At 45.8% G+C, this 21097-nt stretch overlaps 2 protein-coding genes across 7 annotated transcripts; both read left to right on the top strand.

Moving 5' to 3' along the window:
* Nucleotides 1–5903: 5903 nt before the first annotated feature.
* SRGN (serglycin) lies at nucleotides 5904–8486 on the top strand. Its single transcript, XM_017826060.1, has 3 exons — nucleotides 5904–6129; nucleotides 7829–7976; nucleotides 8132–8486. Exons 1-3 carry the CDS (start codon nucleotides 6039–6041, stop codon nucleotides 8343–8345), a joined length of 453 nt encoding a protein of 150 aa, XP_017681549.1. The 5' UTR covers nucleotides 5904–6038; the 3' UTR covers nucleotides 8346–8486.
* Nucleotides 8487–8841: 355 nt separating this feature from the next.
* VPS26A (VPS26, retromer complex component A) lies at nucleotides 8842–21029 on the top strand. Of its 6 annotated transcripts, XM_017826059.1 has the most exons (10): nucleotides 8869–8937; nucleotides 9184–9198; nucleotides 12285–12434; nucleotides 14117–14189; nucleotides 16202–16358; nucleotides 16800–16964; nucleotides 17381–17487; nucleotides 17791–17859; nucleotides 18445–18587; nucleotides 19294–21029. In XM_017826059.1, the coding sequence occupies exons 1-10, from the start codon at nucleotides 8869–8871 to the stop codon at nucleotides 19405–19407; spliced, it is 1062 nt and encodes a 353-aa protein (XP_017681548.1). In that variant the 3' UTR covers nucleotides 19408–21029. The 6 variants fall into 6 exon arrangements, with proteins under 6 accessions (XP_017681544.1, XP_017681548.1, XP_017681542.1 ...); XM_017826055.1 differs by lacking the exon at nucleotides 9184–9198 and having other exon boundaries at nucleotides 8842–8945; XM_017826053.1 differs by lacking the exons at nucleotides 8869–8937; nucleotides 9184–9198 and adding an exon at nucleotides 8962–9011.
* The last annotated feature ends 68 nt before the right edge of the window (nucleotides 21030–21097 follow it).

Here is a 21097-nt window from a genome sequence, read left to right as displayed (position 1 = left end):
ATCTCAGCTTTGTTTGGTGTTTTCACTCAGCATTGAGAGAGCAAAGATGAGCTTTACTTGTGTGTTTCTTTTAAAAGACACAGAAAGTTGGTGTTACTTAGATGTTTTCTATGGAACTTTCCATTATAAGGTGCCCAGATGTAGTCCTGCAAAGGAGGATGTAGCTGGTGTGACAGCTCACGAGGCAAACCCTTCTGGAGTCCTGAAGTTACAGAACTAAAGACTGTTGCGTTAAAACCAAGTGCCTAAAGTTGTGGTGAGAAGCATTTGTCAACTTTCTTTCCTCCTCTATTGCAACACCTTTAGCCACATTAGAGCTCACTTCAAATGACTAATTTTTAGTTTGAAATGTGCTTTTACATACTTCCCAGGAACTCCATCCAAAGTGCCTGCTAGTGCTTTTTCGTTTTGAAGTTTGGCTGGTGGTTTCCAGCTCTTCCTTGTCACAGGTGGGCATACAAAGAGTCAGTGATTTCCTGAAGAGGACTGTTTGCCTGGCTGCCTTTTTTCCAAAGGCATTGTATGGCTGTGTCTTTGCAGCTGAAGAGCTGGACAATGTGCCAGACAGACTGTTGGGATACTGAACACGCGCCTTTGGCAAATGTGGCACTTCCCTTCAGAACAGAAAATGTCTGTGGTATTGAGTGTTTGTTTAGGGGGAAGTGACTGATAACGTGGTGCCTTGACACCAAAGGCTTTAATAATTTGGGTGTTTTTAGCAGTGTTTTAAATGTTTAGTGCTTGAGCTCTTGACATCTGGTACACAAAAAATACATAAAGTCTTTTTACATGCTCATTGTTGCTGTAAAAGAGACTTAGTTGGCATCAGACCGGGATGTAAGGATTTCACTGTTTGAGGGTTTTAATGCAATTTTCTGCTGAAACAAAGAGGAATTAGTGAAAAATTGGGATGGGCGTGTGATGGAGTGAGCTGGTGTTAGTCACTGGATACCGTAAAAGGAGTAAAAATGCTTGTGTCAGAGAGTTACTTTGAGATCCGTGGGCGAAATGCATGGGGTAAAAGAAAAGGAACAGGGCACCAGCTTTGCTTTGAAAACATCTTTGTCCCACCATCCCTTTCTCCCTTGATAATTCCTTGTGGGTTTTAGGGGTGTTTTTCCAACAAGCTGCTGCATGAAGGGGTCTCCCTGCCCCCTCACTCCTCTGTGCAGGTCCTGCTTGCACCGTTGGGCTGGTGCTGCTCTGGGATGAAGTTTTAAGGAAGGACAGACAGCTGCAGGAATTGCCTCTCTAATCGGGAGCCAGAGCTTGGCTGCTGTGTCATGTCTTAACAAGTTGTCACTTTTAAACCATAGTCCTGAATTTGCCAGCCAAAACCAACTGCTGCGCCAGGCTTCAGATGAGGAAGCAGAAAGCATCACACCTCCCAGCACCAAGGAAAGCTGCTCTTCTCCACTTGAAGGACAGGCCCATTGCTTGGTTAATGTTTCTGGCAGAGAAGGACATTGCTGATGGGGAAAGACCGTTGGCAACTTCCTGTCAGTCGGTGGCTGCGTCGGATCTTGACGCAGCTGTGGCTTTCCAGCACAAATCTCTCCCGGTGGACTTGTTGACCTTAGTCATGGGAAGAAACAAGGAGTTGCTCTTCTGTGTGATCTAGATGGCAGCAAGTGCCTGATTTCTATGTGATGAGCGTTGGTGCTTTCTTACGAGATCTGAATCTTATCTCCCTGGGCCAGGTCCCGATAGTGCCCTCGGAGGCAGTGGCACGAGAGGCCGGGGGGTGCCATGTCCTGCCATGCTGATGGGCCGTGATGCTCTGGGTGCAGGGTGAACACAGGGGTCAAGTGCTGAGCTCAGATGTGATCCAGGTTAAGCATTAAGCTTTACTCAGGGCTGGATTTAGAAATCCCCTTAGGTGGGCCCAAACCTCCCTCCCTGGGTTGCCAGCTCTTTGCTGTTTTGAGGCAGGATATATTTTTACATTCAGTCACCTAAGGTTGGTTGGTTGAATATGAGCTGGTGGCAGAAAGCATCCTTAAATCTGGCTGGACTGCCTGCCTGGAGGGAGCTCACTTCTGAGGGGCATTAGGGTGATTTTGGGTCATTTAACAGGACAGCTCATGGGTTCTTCCTGAGATGGATCAATGTGCTCAGGGCCCATTGGATGTCCAGGTCTCACCAATCTCACCCCACCTCATCAGTGAGTGTCAGGGAAGAAACCTGTTCTGCCTTCCCAAAGGACAATATGGGCAAAACAAATGCTCCTTGTGTTGAACCCAGCTGCCACTCAGATGCTCTCCCTGTGCTGTCTGACCTGTATTCTTTTTTCTGTTGCCATCTTGACTCTCGATTCCAGCTCTACCTGTAACAGATGTACCAGCTGCTCCCTGGATCTGTGACCTGTGCAAACTAAATATTTCCACTTTCTCAGTGGAGCAAATAAAGAGCTGAGCATCACAGGCAGGGCCCAGCACTGCAGGGGGTGCCCGTGAAGCGCAGCCTCCCCAGCACAGCTCTGCCACTGCCAGACCCTGCCTCCCTGCCCAGGCCAGGAGAGGGCGGGAGAGAGCAATGTCCCAGCAGGGCCCAGCACTGCAGGAACCCTGGCTGCTCCAGCCATCTGCCAGCTTTGCTGCTCCACTGGGAGTGTGTGTTTGAGGGGTGCAGGGGTCAGCTTGGATTCCCACAGAAGCCAGGACTGAGCTCCCATCAGGTAGGGCAGGGGAAAACCTGACCCCTGAGAGCAGAATGACCCCAGAGCAGTTAGGGTTGATCTGATTTCTCAGCAGCTGTGAATGAGAAACTTCCTTATCAGGACCCCCGGCCTGGACAGATAGTGCCTTGCCAGCAAGCCTCGCTGATTAGCACCAGGACTGTGGGTGCCCCTGCACCCACGGGAGCCTATCTGTCCATCTGGATGCTGGGTGGAGATACAAACTGCCAAGTAAACCTGTGCTGCCTGGGGAGGAAAGGCAGTGGAGAGAGCAGCCTGACACGGCTGTGTCAGACCACTCCTCTGGCCTGAGCTGCTCCCTCAGCATTTACCTGGGCGAGAGCAGAGCAGGGGCTGTGTTCAAAGAATTGGCTGAAACACCCCCATGATGCCCCTCTGGGTTACTGCTGGGATTTTCTTTTGCCCTACATTCCCTGCCCTCATCAGCAGAATGGATGTCCTCATACCAGGATGTGTGGTCCACGTTTAGTGATACTAAATCAGTCTTTACTCCTGAAGCCAGTTGGGAGATAAAACAGCCCTGAGAATTACAACTAAGGAGCAGTTCATCACTTTAGCTTTTGAAGTGTTTGTCATAGCTTAGGGTCTGCTCCCAGGTTTTTCAGGCATGTAATGAAAAGTCCTGGGTGTCTGGTCAAGGGGTTGGGTGCACAGTGCCAGGGCAGCTCCCTCCCTCCACCTGCTCCCACTCCCCAAATTAATGCCTTAGAAAAATGCAAAGCAAGAGCTTTGCAGATTAAGAAATCTGCTTTGCATGTGATTTGAAAATAACGGCAGCACTTCAGTGCCGTAGCTGTAAGCAAGGCTCCAGGAGCAAACTGTGTTCTCAAATACCTGCTCCTTATTTATCTTCTTCTTTTTTATAGACCTATTCTGTTGGGGTATTTAATAATCTGGTCTATATGCACAGGAGTATTATCCTGTGAACCTTCCTTGCAGTTTATGGAGGGTAGATTTGAGGTAGCTGACCTAGGTATGGTGACTGTCTTCTCCTCTGTGGATTTAAAATATTTGACTTAAAATCCTGTTTCTCTTAAACTCTCATAGCTATGCCATAGCACATTTCAAGGTTAATGTTCCAATATAGTATAGCTCATGTGCTGGTCTCTGTTTAAAAAAGTGTGTTAACTTCCTGCAGTTTGTGGCCTTTAGCCCAAGTAAAGATTTTTTTATTTGAGCTGATTATTTGCATTTTATGTCCTGAGTGGCTTACAGACTGTGTTCCTCGGGCATCCCATGACACTCCACAAAGGGCACTTTTAAGACTTGCGCATCCCAGACTGTTTCATATCCAGGTCTCCAATCACTTCCATGTTCATAGGAAGCCAAGCACAGCGGAGTGCAGGCATCAGTGGAGCACAGCAGGATGGGAGATGGGTACAGGCTCATGACCCTCCCCAGAGGCTTCAGGCCCCCCCTTACTCAGGTGTACGTGGGATGAGAGTGAAAATTTGCTTTCGTCTTCCCATAGTTGCCAAATGTAAAGTGATCTCATTTCCTGAGGCATGCTGCTGACACAAAAGAAAATAACAAAACTGTGTGGCAAAACTGCCAGTGCTACAAGTTCCCCCATCAGCTGATGGTACAAGACAGATAACTCAGCTCTGTGAGATCCCCCTCCAGATACAGGGGTTTTGCAGCTCCCTTGGCTCCTGCAGGATCCCCAGCCACCCACGGCCATGCCCATGGTGGGCATTGCACTGGCTGCATCCCATGGGGCTTCCAGTGCCAACGATGGAAAATGTCTTGGGGGTGGTGGGAAGGGTAAAAACAGCCAGCAGAGGGGTGCTGTCCCACATGGGGTGTTGTTTGTGCACGCTGCAGGGGTGTGGAACAGGCCAGCGTATACCCGTGACCAGTGGAAAATGAGAGGTGTTTTTACAGGGACAGTTTCCGCAGCCCTCGGCAGGTGGAGGCTGATCGCCTCCCCACACGGGTTTGCCCAGCTTCCTATTGGTGCTGAGTACCGCCCCGAACAGAAAGAAAAGAAAAAAGAGTTGATGCTAAAAATACAAAGTAGAAATGAGTCTGGTGAGAGTAACCACTGCATGTGAGTCCTTCCCCACTTGCTTGGTCTGAGTTTCTTATTTTTTCCCGTGCCAGAAAAAACCCCGTGTGCAGAGGCTCATAATAAACTGCACTGAGGCTGAATGTGCAATTCAATCCCTTAGTCTGGTGGTAAATCCCAGAGCAGAGAGGGGAGGGAGCTGCTGGAGGGGTCTCTCCTGCCAATTCATGGGGTTTTGGTAGAAGGCCATGCTCTGGGGAAAGTCACCACTCAGCCCAGACCCTCACCAGGGGCCTTGGTGGACTTTCTGCTACGTAAAAACAGATTTACCACAGACAACTTACACTGAAAGTGCTGCAGCCTGTCAGGCCCACATGCCTATGCCCCAGTGAATCCAGCAGACTGAGAAAAACCCCCAGTGCTTTGATAACATTGTTGTTTGTAATTTATTCTTAAGCGAACTCAAGCCTGCATTAATCACAACCAGAAAGCAAGCAAAAGGGTCGAGCCAGGTGAGAAGCAGCTTCCATTTGTCTATCTATAAAAGGGCTTCCGTGGCTCTCCAGACAGGTTCCTTGGGGAGCCACATGTGGTCCAAACCTTTTGTCATGCTCCACGGAGTGCTCATGCCACACGATGATGATCCGGCCAAGCAAATCAACTATGCCCTTCCAGAAAGGAGCTGACACACCTCTACCAGAATATATTCTCTAGCTTAATGCATTTTTCTCACTTCTATTGTGAATATGTAAATCCTGTTTTCAAATAAAAACAAACCCAAAACTGTCATGAGACTCCAGAGATAATTTACTCTTGTGGAAAAAGATGATTCCCCAGTCGGTGAAACACGCACTGACTGCAAGTAGCTCCCTCCTAACCTTCCTGGTGGGCTGGCATGGGCTTGAGGCAGGGAAAAGCACTGCCAGTGCCAATGCAAAAATGCAGTTGACTGAAAATTAGGGAACATGAAGAACTGCTTTTTCTCTCTGGAGGAAACAGTAAATGCCCTGGAGCCCTCTGAGTGGGATACACTGGGTCACACGCTGCCGGCAGCAGTGCCTTCAGTCCAGCTGGTGGGTCCCGGGTCTGCTTTTCTCCTCAGGTACAGCTGGGGATGAGGGCAGGGGGGATTTTTCATTTGGAGTGATGAAGGCTGGGAGGCCAGAGTGCTGGGCTTTTCTGTACATGTCTCGCTCTCGTCAGTCAGGAAGTGGTGACGCAGGTTATGGGTTGGGTTTGGGGTTTTGGAAACCTTTTCTCAAAGTCGATCTCCTCGCTCCGCCGTATTTCTGAAGTGTGAAGCAGTGGCGAAGGCTGGTTGTGAGCAGAGGGATGCCAGCCAAAATGCAGCTCCTTATCAGATGTAACGGGAGGATTTTCCTGGCTATTTGTTTAATCCTCTTTGTGGGATACACAGCACAAGGTAAAACGGGGCGGTTGTTCTCTCCGTAATCCTCTTTCTGGGCTATGCAGTGTAGGCCAAGCAGGCAGCCTCTGAATTTTTCAAACTGGCCTTCTTTTTGGGGTAATGAGATCTACTCAGAAAATCTGTTTTGCTAACATTTAATTTTCTGGAGGGAGAATGGTAAGAAAAGGTGCTTTTTTGCAAGTGGAGCATTTCAATGTCCCAGCCCTTATGAGAAAAGTCTTGATAAAATATGTTGCTGGATGTGTGTATATTTTCAGTCTATATATTTCAATATGCATTTTTCTGAATGTCCCTTTCATACTTATCTGGTTGCTGCTGTTACTCAGTCATGTAGTTACAGACAAAGTATGTAACAGTTCCCATGTCATAACTCTGCTTTCTGGGGGGAGCGGGAAAGGAAGTTAATTGTAAGTATGACGAAACTAAACGGTTTATTTGGTACAATATTACAACACACAGCACTAAAACTACAAAAAGGAAATGTTGATTTATGATGATATGTGCCCTGTGGATTTATTTCTCATGAGAGAGAATGCTTTTCAAGCATGTAGAGTATAATTTGTCCATAAACAAAGGCTGTGACAGTGATAGGCTGTTATTATGTATTACTACTTGGAGGCTGATCTTTGAGGGACTATGGCCTGCTTTTCTTAAGATGTTTATTTGCAAATTTTTTAGCTGCAGCTGTTCATTTTGTTGCCATTGTTATTATAAAAAACCTCCTCAATAATATGCTAGGAGGAGAAAATAAGTATGAAAAAGGAACACGCTGTAAAAGCAGCAGGAAATTACACCCGTGAAATATTTTTTCTCTTACAGAACAGTGTAGGAGATAGCTGAAAGTCATGCAGGACATTATAGAAATATATAGGGCAGTAGAAAAGTGTAATTACAGAGAAATGACAGTATTACAGAAGCTGAGAAAAAAATAGATAAAGTGCCAACAGGTGGAGAATGCACCAGGAGGCTTCAGGGAAAATTAATTAATGAGACTGAGGGGAAGGACAAAATGCCACTGCTTTTATCTGTACTGTGTGATCCTTATTTTAGCTTTTTGGTATTTTTTGAAGACCACTGACAGCCCGAATTAGGTACCTGGGGAGCACCAGAGCTAAAATGGTTGGTTTACAAAACCCTGTCGTGCCTAGGAGAAACCCAAACTGTGTCTCCTCTGGAAACGTGCTCTGAGAGCTTACATAAACCCCAAATCTGCTCCTGAGGCACACCTCGAGTTTCTGACCTCCCCACCAAAACTCAGCCCATTGAACTCGAAGGGGCAGAGCTGGAGCCAACAGAGGAAGGGAGACCACATGAGCCAGCTCTCTGCCGGGTGCTGTGTCCCCAGAGATTTTCACATTATTTTCACATACCTCCACCAGCTTCAAGGAGAGCTGCAGGTAGCCAAGACCACAGGTCCCCGTGCCATGTCCCATGAGCCTTGCTGTGATGGCAGTGGTTTCCCACAGGATTTTGCATGCACTTCCTGGTGCTGTGTGTGAGATGTGCATGATGTCTCTGATGGCAAAGATGTCACTTAGGATATCAGTAGCCATTTTAAGAAAAGTCTTCGGGGTTACTTCAGTTTTCGGCGGTTGAGCAATCAGGGCCACACAAATTAGTTGCTCGTAAAGTTAATAGGAGCTGGTGAATAACACCCTGGTCCTGGTGAATAACGCGTGGCTGATTCCATCAGGTGCTCCGATGCAGAGGGCAAGGTACAAGAGGGTGAGATGCCGCCCTGACTCGTGGTCTGCCAACTGCATCGAGGAGAAGGGGCCCTGGTTTTACCTGCCCACTGGTGGAGCCAACAGGATCCTTCCGCCCATGGCAGACCCGTCCCTGTAAGTTCATTTGAAACATATTTGTCATTAAAGCCAGCACCCAAACCCGCCCATTATTCCTGTTTTGACAGTCCTGTTACAGCGTGGCTCGCCCACGGTACTGTGAGGCTTTGGTATGTTCATGTATAATGTAAAAATGCCTCTCTGCATTTCAGGATGAGGCGATACCAGGAGCTGGGTGACATATTTCCTCTCTCCGATGAGGATTCTGGCTCTGGGTCCAATACTATGGTGGGAGCAGAGCCAGCCTCTGGATCAGGGCTTGGTGACAGTGACAGCTTCTCCGAGGCGAAGCTGCCTGTCTTCCTGGAGGGCCTTCGAGGCACCAAGCTGAAGGAGAAGCTGTCGGAGGAGGATTTGCTCCTGTAGGGCTTGAGACGTCCCTCACGTCCTGCTCCCTCGCCGAGTCCTCCCCAGAGCCTGACCCGACAGCCACGAAGCGGTTTTAAACCAACTCCCCATCAATAAAAACCTTGCCTTAAGATCTTTACTGCTTTCACTCACTGAAAACGTTGTTGTTCAGTCTGAACTGGCTTTTTACGTGTGTGTGTGTGTGTGGCAGCCACCCCGGGGGGGAACAACAGCGATGGGGGCGCAGCCTGCTCTGTGGGGAGGTCATCGTGGTCTGTGGGGATGAATTCCAACCCTCTGCACTTTTACAACACTCAGCTAATCGCGTATCCCGTAAATCCCCCCACGAAATCCTGCGAAAAACAGGTTTGTCAGAACGGTGCTTTCCTGAGGAGCCCCCCAGTGCTGCCGCCTCCTGGCCGCCAGGCGGCGCCCTCTCCGCGAGGGCACGGAGCGGGAGGGGTACGGGGGGGATCGGTCACGTGCGGCGGGGCGTGGTCCCAGCGGGGTGTGGGCGTGGCCTAGCGGGCCGTAAGGTCACATGACCAGGGGCGCGCGGCCGGGGGCGCTGGTGCTGGTGCGCGCGGGAGCCGGGCCGCGGAGGGGGCGCGTACCATGGTGAGTACCGGGGGGGGAGGGGGGCGTACCATGATGAATGCGGGGGGGCCCGGGCCGCGTACCGTGGTGAGTGCGGGGCGACCGGGGGCGCGGGGGGGCCGCGTACCGTGGTGAGTGCGGGAGGGGCTGGGCCGCGTAACATGGTGAGTGCGGGGGGGCTGGGCCGCGTACCATGGGGAGTGCGGGGGGACCGGGCCCTGGGGACACGGAGGGGAGTGCGGGGGGGCGGGCAGCGGAGGGGGCGCGTACCATGGTGAGTGCGGGGGGGGCAGCGGNAGTGCGGGGGGGCGGGCAGCGGAGGGGGCGCGTACCATGGTGAGTGCGGGGGGGGCAGCGGAGGGGGCGCGTACCATGGGGAGCGCGGGGCGGGGGGGACAGCGCCGCTCTGCCATCGCCTGAGGCGGCGGCGGCGGCCTGGGCAGGGCGGTGCCTCCCGCTCCCCCTCCGTCCTTCGAAAAGCGAGGGTTTGGGGGTGTTTTAGTGCTGTTTACGGGTTAGAGGTGCCCGGTGCCCACGCCGGTGCGGGGCTGGGCCGGGGAAGGCGCGTGGATAGTCCCGGGACACGGGTGGATCCCTCGGGATCGCGCCGTCCAGGAAGGGCGGCCGCGCTGTGCCCGGCGGGAGCGCTGGGCGTGCTCCGAGAGCTGTTTTTAACGGGGAGTAAAAAAATACGTGTCATAGAGTCCCTGGATCGATCCACTGTGTGTTTCTGGGGTGTTCGTGTTCCCCGACGCGTGTCTCTGCCCCTGTTGGGGGGCCAGAAGCCGCTCGGAGCTCGGGATGAAGCTGAGGTTGGGGTGTCTGCACCCTGTGCCAGCTGCCGGAGCCCCCCGGGCCCTTCAGGGCAGCTCTCACTCAGGACTCAGTGCTGTGGGGTTTTAGCCCCGATGTAGCAGCATTTTCAGCGTCTGTCTTCTGCATAAACCCAACAGCACAGCCAGGCGCCCGAACGCTCGGAAACAGGAGTTTCTGAAAACCCCAGTTCTCCGTCTGCATTCTCCGAAGCTGTAACATAATAAGCTGTATGGTGGCTTCTTAAAATACTTCTTGTTTTGCATAGTTTCCCTGCAGCGGTATCTTCGACAGCAACTGGGGGAGATACCAGCTGTTGATTTCTTTATTCCGTATGTTCTTGTCCTCCCTGGAGGAGATCAACTGCCCCCCTTCGAGATTAGCTCTGAAGTGCTCACAGCCTCCTGAGAAGTGATGTTACCAGTGTTAGGTCTGGCTGACTGTTAATTATGGTGCAGCTTCAGAGTTGGAAGGTACTGTGAGAGCATCCTTTTGTTTGCTTAGAGGTGGCGTGCTCTCCCCATGCTCTCTTGTTTAGTTTCGGGGAAATGAGTACAGTTTCTAAGGAAAAAATGTGGCCATGCTCAAAAGCATTTTATGTTTAAAAGAGTCTAAAATTTAGAGTTCTTCTTCAAACTTTTTTTTTTCTGCTCTTCCCCAGGAGCCAAAAGTCAGTAATGGTTTTGGTGTGCAGTGTTTAAAAAAAAAAAAAAATCATCTTTTTGGCAGTCAGTGCAAATCTGTGCTTGGCAGAGACTTGGAAGACAGTTCAGTTTTACATCTGACCACCTTGTTGGTCGTCTGCTGCTGCTGCTTTCCCCTCAGAATGGGAAGTGGATATAACTGGGTTTCAGTTAGTTATATACATCTTTGTGGATTGAATTAGGGCTGATTGCTGTCTGAACAAAGTTTAGTCTTGTGTGGATGCTATAGCTCCAGCTTGCAGTGTCTCTGCTTGGCTTGGAGGGGTAAGCACAAAGTGTTCCTGCTGCTGAGCAGTGGCATTCAGACCAAACTTTCCTCTGGGCTTGTTGTTATTAATGCAACGTTTCAAACCTCAGGTCCCCAGAATGTCCTGGAATGTGTTCTTACTCAGTGTTTTATATTAAATTGGTGAAGTGAGAATGACTGTCGTGGTTTAACCCCAAGTAGGAGCTAAGCACTAGGCAGCTGCTCCCTCACCTCCCACCCTACTGGGATGGGGAGGAGAAGCAGAAGTAAAACTTGAAGGTTAAGATAAGAACAGTTTAATAATTGAAACACAGTAAAATATAATAATAACAATAGTTAATAATAAAAAATAAAATTAGTGATGCACAATACAATTGCTCACCACCTGCTGAACAATGCCAGACCCCGACTGGCCCCTTCTGGGTAACTCCCCCAGTCTGTGTGCTGGGCAGGACACTCTAAGGTGTGGAATATCCCTTTGGCTAGTTTGGATCACTTGGCTATGCTCCCCTCCACCTTCTTTGTGCACCTCCTGACTGTCAGAGCATGAGGCACAAAAAAATCCTTGACTTGGGATAAACCCGACCCAGCAAGAACTGAAACTTCAGTGTGTTATCAACATTGCTCTCATACTGAATCCAAAACACAGCACTATGCCAGCTTCTGGGAACAAATTAACTCTAGAAGAAATTATTTCTAGGAGAAATGAACTCCAGCTGAAACCAGGACAGGCTGTTTCATGTATACCAAATTTATCTAGTTGAAACAGATGTTCTCGTGGAGAACATAATGTAATTTCTCAAACCCCCCCCCCCAAATCATCGTGAATTAGTGAAGTGTTGTCTGCTTTAGTACATCAAAGCAGATTAGTGTCTAATTCTCAGGAGGAAAGTGTTGGCTTTTGTACTAATCTTGATGAGTTTCCCATAGAGGCACTAACATGTTTTGGAGCCCGTTGTAAGAAGTGTTTGTGCGAGGTCAAAGGATGATCTCTTGTAGGGTCTTGTGTTTGGGGCGATCAGAGCTGCAGCCTGGGGAATGCTGTGGTGAGCTGAGCACAAACACTGTGCCTGGAGCAGTGTTACAGGTACACCTGGAACACCTCTCTGTGTGCTGGCAGAGCTGTGTAGCTGAGGGGGTTGTATGAAGAACTGCTGCCTCTCCAAGCTGCTCGTGCTCTCTTTGTTTGTTAAAGAGAACTAGAGGTGTAGGCAGAGGCAGCAAATAAGTCCCTATTCCCCTTCCCTGACCAGGGAGATGCTTTAGGCCTTGCATGATACCCCCTTTTGTTGTTTCTTTTCACCCTGCTTTGCTTTAGTGTGTTTTTTTTGAGTAGTAGTAACTACACTGTACTTTTTATAAATGGTAGATTTTGTAAGAACTGTCGCTGCCTGTTACTGACATGATTTCAGTTACTTGCTGGATGAACAGCTGTCCTTTGTCATCACTCTTTCTTGGGTCTCTACATAATGGATTTGTAACTTCATGGAAGCACAAATGCTTTTCCCCAGTGTACAGTGCACAGCTGCAAGTAAACATCACATTTAAAATGGAGTGTCCACTGTGTAGTAACTTATCCAATTCTTGTTATTCCAGAGTTTTCTTGGAAACCTTTTCGTTCCTGTTTGTGAGATCGATGTTGTCCTTAATGATGCTGAAACACGAAAACCAGCAGAAATCAAAACAGAAGATGGTAAAGTAGAAAAGCATTTTCTCTTCTACGATGGAGAATCTGTTTCAGGAAAGGTATGTATTTATTTAGAAGTGACTGTTAATTACTGTACTGATTCTGGCATGCAGGTGCATGTAGGAGGGCTATGGGATCTGCATTTTCAGCTTGTGGTGTTATTCAAAGAGGAAAGTGTTTTGCTATATGTGATCTCTTCAGCCATAATCATCCAGGCAGCTGATAAAACTGAACAGTAGCTGTTTATTTGTTTCCAGTCATCCTGTATTTATGAATAAGCTTTTTGTGCAAAGATGTGCAATCCTGTCGTTGCTGCTGATGAGAAAACTGTTCCAAACTGGATCCCTCTGATTCCCCTTCCCCTTGAACTCCAAAATCCACAATCCAACACAGGTAACAGTAATCTTTGCCTGGCACAGTCAACCTGCTTTGTGTACCCCGAAGATAACCCTGTGTTTCATGCCCTGAAGTGGTTTCTGGAATTGCATCAGAGGAGGAATGTATGAAGTTCGGCTGGCTGCTGAATCAACAAGAGTTTTTCTTACTGGAAAAAAGACCATGAAGTTTAGATTGCCAGGGGGATTTCTCTACATTCAGTGTTGCACTTAGGAACTCCTTGTTCTGTTTCACTGGAGTCATCTTTGCTCTCTGAATATTTCTGTTACCGTGCACTTTTCCACCAAAAACTTGAGCTGGGTACTGGGTTCTGAGATGGACTTGTAAATGCCTACTTTGACCTTGGCTGGCCTGTTGTCACTGCACGTCTTCCTGCTCTGGAGGTACTGTTCCATGCAAAGGTCTTGGTTCTCTAGAAAGATCCTTCCAGGGATGTGAAACTCACACAAGATGGGCCTCAAACTCAGGAGGCTGAGGGAGAAGCTTGTGATCACTGGAGCACTGCTTGCTTGTGTTGGTGATGCCTGAGAGGTGCCTCATGAGTTTTGACTAACACAGTCATAGTGGGATGAGGAGGTCTGGAACACCAGTCACTTATTGGACAGCTTCCCTCTACCTTCTCTTTCTTTTCACCCAAAGATGGATTATTCAAGTGGTTTATTTCCTACTCAGATATTGACAATGTACTGGATTTTAAAGTACAGGAATTTCTTTGGTCGTCACTGTTCTCATAAGCAAACATCATATATGCTTAAGTATTTAAATGTTTCCATGGAAAGTATTCCCTTGTGGAATCTTTTCTTGTCTGTTTGTGAGAATCAAAGTCATAAATTAAGGCCTTCATAGAAGGTTTCAATATCTGCTCTTTTTCATTGACTTTTCCACATTTAGCTGCAATCTGCTGAGGAAGGGACTGAAGCTCACTTGACTTGAAAGGAATGCATCTGGTGGCAGTTCTTTTTTGGACTTCCAATGTGACTGTCAGAAGATGCTTTGAAGCTCTCAGCCTTCAAAGATGGCAAGAGGATCACAACTGGCTTATTGAACTCTGCTTAAGCTCTGGCTTGGATTCTTAATTTTGGGACTTGGAAGTTTCAGGCTTAGTTATTCAATTCAACCTTGTGGATGATTAGATTTTTCTTGAATGCTTTAGTGGTGCCTTGGAAATGCTTAATTTTATAATCAGCTGTTTGATTTGGCTGCCTTCAAGCTCAGGGAGAGCCACTGAGAAGAGGTCTTAGTTTTCATAGGGATGTACTGATATGTTTTCCTTATTACTGAGGTGATGTATTAAAGTGTTGAAAAAATGTAACTTTTTTTTTTTTTCTTCTTTTTACCTTGGTAGGTGAACGTCTCCCTGAAGCATGGGAAGAGACTAGAGCACCAAGGAATTAGAATTGAATTTGTAGGGCAAATTGGTGAGTTTAAGCTATAAAGGGGCTGTTAGGGGCTTGTGGCTTATGGAACGTGGCATTTATGGCTGCCAGCAGTTTGGCTCAAACAATGCCACCTGGTTGGATTAGTGGATGATAAATGGCAAAGGGAAGTTATATCCTCTGTATTTTAAAGCAAGTGATTACTAATTTTTTTGTAGTCAGAAAGTCACTGGGAGAGAGATATATATGTGAAGGAGAATGGTGAATATTCAATCTGTCTCAGACTAGTTAAAAGTTTGATTAATAACCACCAGAGATTTCTGAAAACTAAATTTGTGGTATTTTTAATTATGCCTCTGACAGAGAAGAGGCATAAAAAAGTAAATGATAGGGCAGCCTACAGCAAAAATTTTGAAATTCTATGGTACTTGGTTCTCTAAAACCTAGTTTTATACTGTTAACACAGACCATGATTGATGCTTTGGAGGTTTTCTGTGCTTTTTAGTGAGATCATGTGATATTGACATTAAAAATGTAAATTGTTTATGACTGTACCTAAGTCTGCTCAGATTTGAACTATGGGGAATCTTTATTATATCTAACCTCTTACCAGTCAAGGTGATCTCTCTGCACTGCAGGTGTGACTGAGTACTGGCTCCTGCTGCTTTATGCTTTGAGGTTTATCAGGGAGCTGTAAAAGCAAACTTCCAGAATAGAACAGGACTGTGATGGGAATGAGGCATTTGCAGATGGGAAAAAAAAGAGCTCATGTATGTCAGCTTCATTTAATCTGTTGTCTTGTAATAGCTGTACAGACTGTTTTTCATCTACTCTGATTTATAAATTCTCTAAATGACTTGAATTTGATGCAGTGTTTCTTGAATTTTGTGTGTTTCTGGGACTTTGTGTTGTGCTACCATTTAGAAGTCCATGGAGTTATGCAGAAGTGGTTTAAGCTCCTGCTTTTTGTGCTTGCCCGTGTTTTCTTTCATCCTTCCGAGTTTTCATATAGTAATGCAGAAAGCAGTGCAGTAGTGGGATCTCTCTGCACTGTTTGGAGACTAACTCCATGTCAAAGACTTACTCTAAACCAGCTTCTCAGAGTACAGCAGCTTTCCTGACTGGCACAAAAGGTATTGGATATGCAGCAGTAAATAAACTCTGTATGAGAGAAATGCTTGTCATAGCAAACCAGGTACACCTCAGATAATTTGTGACCATATTAGAAAAGTAAGCATTTCCTAGTTAGTGTTAGTTTCTACCAAATTGGCCATGATAAACTGTGGAGTTGGTGTGTTTAGTTCATTTATTCTTTTCTGAAAAGCTTCAGTTTGTGTAAAACCAGCTACCACTGATGTTCAGTTTTGAATTGTAGAGAAGCTTATTTTTGGATACTGAAGTGCTTGGGTTTGGATTTTTAGGGTAATTTTTATGGTAATTTTCGGTGAGAATTGCCTGACCCAGATGTAGGGATGGGTAAGTGACACTGCTCTGGGGACAGGAGATGCTGTTGCTGTGAAACTGCTCTGTCTGCACTTATGTCTTAAGAGCTCATTTCCAAATGACTGACTTCGACCAGGGGTCATAAAAGCCATTTGATTGTAGACTAGTAGTAACAATAAACCATTTGATAGGTGGTGTTAATCTGCAGGAGACTGGTTAGGATTGCTGGCCTGTCCTAAATGAGCCAGCCTTGACATTGCTTAGGTTTTGTCCCTGCAGCAATAAATGCTGGAAGCCAAAACCAGGCAATGCTAATTACAGAGCGTGCAAGGCAAGAAGTGCTTATTAAGGCTAGCTAAACTGTCATTAAAAAACAATGCCATGCAAGTGGCATGTGCTCTGTTCATTGCAGTTAGCCCTTCAGGAATGCTTACTGTGGGTTGCTAGAACTGAAGGTAATTTGGAAAGCTGGACAAAATATTTGATCAAATATGTGTATTTTAAATTAATTGCTTCTGTTGTACTCTCACTTACTCCTGCCAAATTAGAGACAGTTTTGTTTGCTGAAAATAAACACTGAAAGATGTTTTCCTTTAACTTCCTAACTTTAGAACTCTTCAATGACAAAAGCAATACCCATGAATTTGTAAACTTAGTGAAAGAACTGGCCTTACCTGGAGAACTGACCCAAAGCAGAAACTATGACTTTGAATTCATGCAGGTTGAAAAGCCATATGAATCCTACATTGGTGCCAACGTCAGACTGAGGTTTGTAACTGTTAAACCTTCTTTCCTCTCCCCCCCTGCAGAAAATCCATAATTTAGCATTTATGCTGCCTCCCCTTCCTCCTTTTGGTTGTTAAATGGGACATGTATCAGCCAGTAATTAGTGTGCCTTGATTGGAGTTGCTGGGATCGTGTTATAATGTGGCCTTTTCTACTTAATTTGGAATTACTCAGTGCTGTTTGTATAAATCAAATTCTTGCAGCTCAATCAGGTGAAGACGGTCCATGTTCTCTCCTTTTAAAAAACCAGCATACCCACAACTGCAGAAAACACTTCCACATTTCTACTTATGAGTGCTTTGTCTTGTGTTTTGATGTCTTACTCTTTTTTACTTAGTCTTATGAGTCTACTGGTATTTCAAAGAATACCTGTACCTCAGGTAATTCTGAATCATGTTGTGTAACTCAGTGCCTTTCTTTCAGGTATTTTCTAAAAGTGACAATCGTGAGGCGTCTGTCAGACTTGGTGAAGGAATATGATCTGATTGTCCATCAGCTCGCTACCTACCCAGATGTAAACAACTCCATCAAAATGGAAGTGGGCATTGAGGACTGTCTCCATATAGAGTTTGAATACAACAAGTCAAAGTAAGTGTCAACCCAAAACATTCAGGTGAATAACTGGGGATGAAAGGGCTCAGTGTGTAATACTGGATGAACAGCCTTGGCTTCTGGAGACTTAAAATGTAAAGTGCTAATTACACAATGGCCTTTGCTGAGAAATACCTGTCTGTTCTGCCTGCAGTACTGATAGGAAGGTCACTAGCAACTATTTGAGGCTTGATTTTTGCGTTTGTGCCTTTTCAGTCTGACTGCAGCACCTCCTTTGCTAATACTGCAGCAATGGGAATACTCGAGTGGTGCTGCTCTGGCTGAGGTGCTGATCTCAGCGGGGAAGTAAGCTAACAGGCAGACAACATAACCACCTGTGTAACTTGGGATTCAAGAAGGTGTGAGAGTTGTGTTTAGTCTTTAATGAAAACCCCCATTCTGTTCTTTTAAAGGTATCACTTAAAGGATGTGATTGTTGGAAAAATTTATTTCCTCTTAGTGAGAATAAAAATTCAGCACATGGAGTTGCAGCTGATCAAAAAGGAGATCACTGGAATTGGTAAGAGAAACGAAACGGCAGCTCGTGTGCTGGAATGCAGACCTGGAGAGCAAAGTCAGTAGTTGCAGCTTTACCTCAAGCACTTCCTTCTCTCTGGGGTTTGACTCCCATGTTCCTGTAGTGCTTTGGCAAGGATACTTAGTAGTGTGCTTGCTTTGGCCACGTGTAACTCCCGTGCAAGACAAAGGCAAAGCAGCAGTGTTGCCTTAATTTAAATGCTTTGGGATGGCAACTGTGTGATAAAGCTTTGTAAATGTTTGAGACTGGACCACGTGTTCTCACAGTGAAAACTTGTTTCACCAGGACCCAGCACCACAACAGAGACTGAAACCATTGCAAAGTATGAAATAATGGATGGTGCACCAGTTAAAGGTAAGTAACTGTGCTTGTTTTAAAGGGCAAGCATTTTGTGTTTAAAACTGTATTTAAAACATCTGGGGGAGAAGAGATGGCTTAGATAATTATTTTTTTTCTGCAGAAACCACACTTCTTAGGTTGCTGAAATGATGGTGGATTTTTCTATTCAAATCAGACATTTTTATTGACTTAGGGCATTTCACTTAGGATCCTAGTAACTTTTCCCCTTATTTACCATTGGAAATTCTGACTGATCCTTTTATCAAACCTGACTCCGTGGTTTAGGCCAGCTCTAGAAATTTCAACATACTGATCCTTTTGCCTTTCCTGGCTACCTTGCTTGCAGTGAGGAAGGATTCCCACTTTTCATGTCATACTTGCCTCTGTGCTCAGCGTTATGTTTGTAATTTTCCTTTTGTTTGGTTTGTGGTGGTTTTTTTGTTTGTTTCGGGGGGGCATTGTGTATTTTTTTTCTTTAACCAAGGAAGGGGCACAGACATTGCTTGCGAAACTGCCTTTATTTTCCATATGTTCTGAAACTATGTTAATTATTCCAGTTTTAAAGAACTAATTTAAGGTGGTTTTTTTTTTTATTTTAAGGTGAATCGATTCCTATAAGACTGTTCTTAGCAGGCTACGACCCAACTCCAACAATGAGGGACGTGAACAAAAAATTTTCAGTGAGGTACTTCTTAAATCTGGTGCTTGTGGATGAAGAAGACAGACGATACTTCAAGCAGCAGGTATGGTCTGTAGCAATCTCGTTGCAGAATTATCTGGGCTGTTGTACAAAACACTCTGTGGGTAAAATGGGCTAGAGATGCATTGGTTTGGTTGTTTTCTTAAACTGCTGCAGAGGGAGTTCTCCTCTCAGCATTAGCCCCGGTTCAGATTTGCAAAATTGTAATAAGGGCTAAGACATTTGGCTTCAAATGTTACAAAAGATGAGGTGATGCTGAGAAAAGGAATAGCCAAAAGGATCACTGGAATGAAGCTGTGCAGGTTATATCAAATCTTCCTCTTACAGGGTAGGCAAGGCAGTGTAATTAGACTTGGAAAATAAGAGGTAGCTGGAGCATGCAGTGGCTATGATGGCTTTGAATTTTGAGAAAAAGTGGAAGAAAAATTTCTTGAACCCTTTAGTACTATTAAGTTGGGAATAGGGATAGTTAAGGAAGAGGTGACTGCTCAAGATTGCAAGTGTTCAGGCACAGTTCAGTAACTAAATATGCAACTAAATATGCAACCTGAATTGTGTTGTCTTTCTGTTGCTTTCGTATGAACTGCAGTGTTAAGCAGGGGGGATGCAGAGCTTTTTGTGGGGTGTTGGTTTTGGTTATTTTTTCTTTATGTTCCCAAAAGGTATTTGTTTATCAGGAACTTAAGGTACTTGATGCTTCTGCCTTGACGGTAAGTGATGGTTTCAAGAGTGTTTTCTTCCTCAAACAGGAAATAATTTTATGGAGAAAAGCTCCTGAGAAGCTGAGGAAACAACGAACAAACTTTCACCAGCGATTTGAATCTCCAGAGTCACAAGCATCTGCTGAGCAACCCGAAATGTGAACTGGTCTAAGGTGAAAAACTTTGCAATGCTTCAGCAGGTTAAAGATGGCAGCAGCCTGTGGGAAAAGAAGGCCAAAATTCCCATTTACAACTGTCTTCCTTCATCTTGCAGTGCTGCGTTTCCCATACTACTAAAGCATTCTTCAGTTAAATTTCAAGTATGTATATACACTTAAAATAAAGTGCTTTCTCAAACACTGGAACTTTCTTAAGCTACTATTTTATACTGCACATTTACTTTAATTTGATAATGTTATATGCACTTGGATATGTGTCAGCTTAAATCTAGTTATTTCCATGCATGGTAGGCCGGTGTACTTGATTTTTGCTGCTCACCTCTACAATGTAGACTAAAGCATTTCCCTTCTCTCATGTTGTTTATTGCATGTTTCTTTCCGATGTTGCTTATTTGCATTTGTTTTATTTTGAAACCGCAGTAAGACACAATTGACTAAATCACACTAAAACTCAATGTTTACGGTGAATTTGTCCTAAGACTCCTAATTACTACATTGGACAGGGTTTAACTAAAGCTGCATGTACATGACTGTGATAACTGTGGAGCCTTCAGCCACCTCACCACGGGTTCTAAGAGGCTTCGAATCTGTCAGTAGCAAAGAATGGAAGCATCTTTGCCCTCCCTCCCTCAGTTCTCTCTCTACCAAACTTCTCTAAGCCTTTCACGGGAGTCACTCCTGACTCTTGGGGGTTCATTGTCCAGTAATTAGTGACTGTGCAGGTATGTTGTTATGAGTTCACCTTCAGGTGTTGAGCGGTGAAGTGTTTGAAAGTAGTTGTCTCTTACTGACGAAGTAAATGCTGGTAACACTGATTTTTTTGCAAATACTGTGTTTCCTCCCGGCTTCATGATCCCACTGTCTTCACAGTCTGTCTCCCTAACTGTCTGACAGGAGAGGCAAAAAGTCCTCCAAGGACATCCTTCCAGGATTGTTAGAGGGCAAATGAGCCTTCTGTGGTCTTCTGGAAAGGTATTTGGAAGCCAGGCCAGCCTTAAAACTTAGATGCTTGCCTGGCACAGCAGGTTGTTTATCTTTCTCATCATCTCATGGGCATTTAGTGTTTGAAGAAGTAGCTTTAAGGAGTTAGCCAGCCTTTGTTCACAGCAGAGCCTGGGCTCTGTCCCAGACAGGCCTGGGGAGAAACCAGAGCCTGCTGTGGGGAAGGCGACTTGAACTTGGGGTTCACTTGGCCTTTAGGGTGAACGCCGGTGCAAGTGTCATTGGTAACCTTACTTTATGAGTAAGTGAATAATCAAATTACATTTCTGTAAGAACTGTTTTATTACTGTGGCACTTTGATAAAGCAGAGACTCTGTGTACTTTACGCCAGGATACTCCTATCGTGGATATCTCTGGCCGAGAGCAAATCCAACTCCCTCATGTAAGTGCCTGTTCAGAAACTTAAAAGAATAAAGTAAAAAAAAATAAAATAAAAAAAGCCAAATATTTTCATGGTCACTTGCATGTCGTAAAACTTGGAAACGATGATTTTGAAAATCCTGATTGTATTTAACCAGCCTCAGATTGCGAACCATGTGTACGGAGCAGGGGAGCCCTCCTGAGCTGCAATTTGAACTATTAAACAGCTGCATTCTCACTAAATGCGGGTTCTGTGTGTGTTTGGCGAGCGCTGCCCTCCCTGAGGGCACTGGGGGAGCCCTCCCGCGCCC

This window comes from Lepidothrix coronata, unplaced genomic scaffold (genome assembly GCF_001604755.1).
Source record: "Lepidothrix coronata isolate B3197 unplaced genomic scaffold, Lepidothrix_coronata-1.0 Scaffold124, whole genome shotgun sequence".
NCBI classification, from domain to species: Eukaryota; Metazoa; Chordata; class Aves; order Passeriformes; family Pipridae; genus Lepidothrix; species Lepidothrix coronata.
The sequence above is the reverse complement of the archived record's forward strand: the minus strand, read 5'-3'. Positions and strand labels throughout refer to the sequence as shown.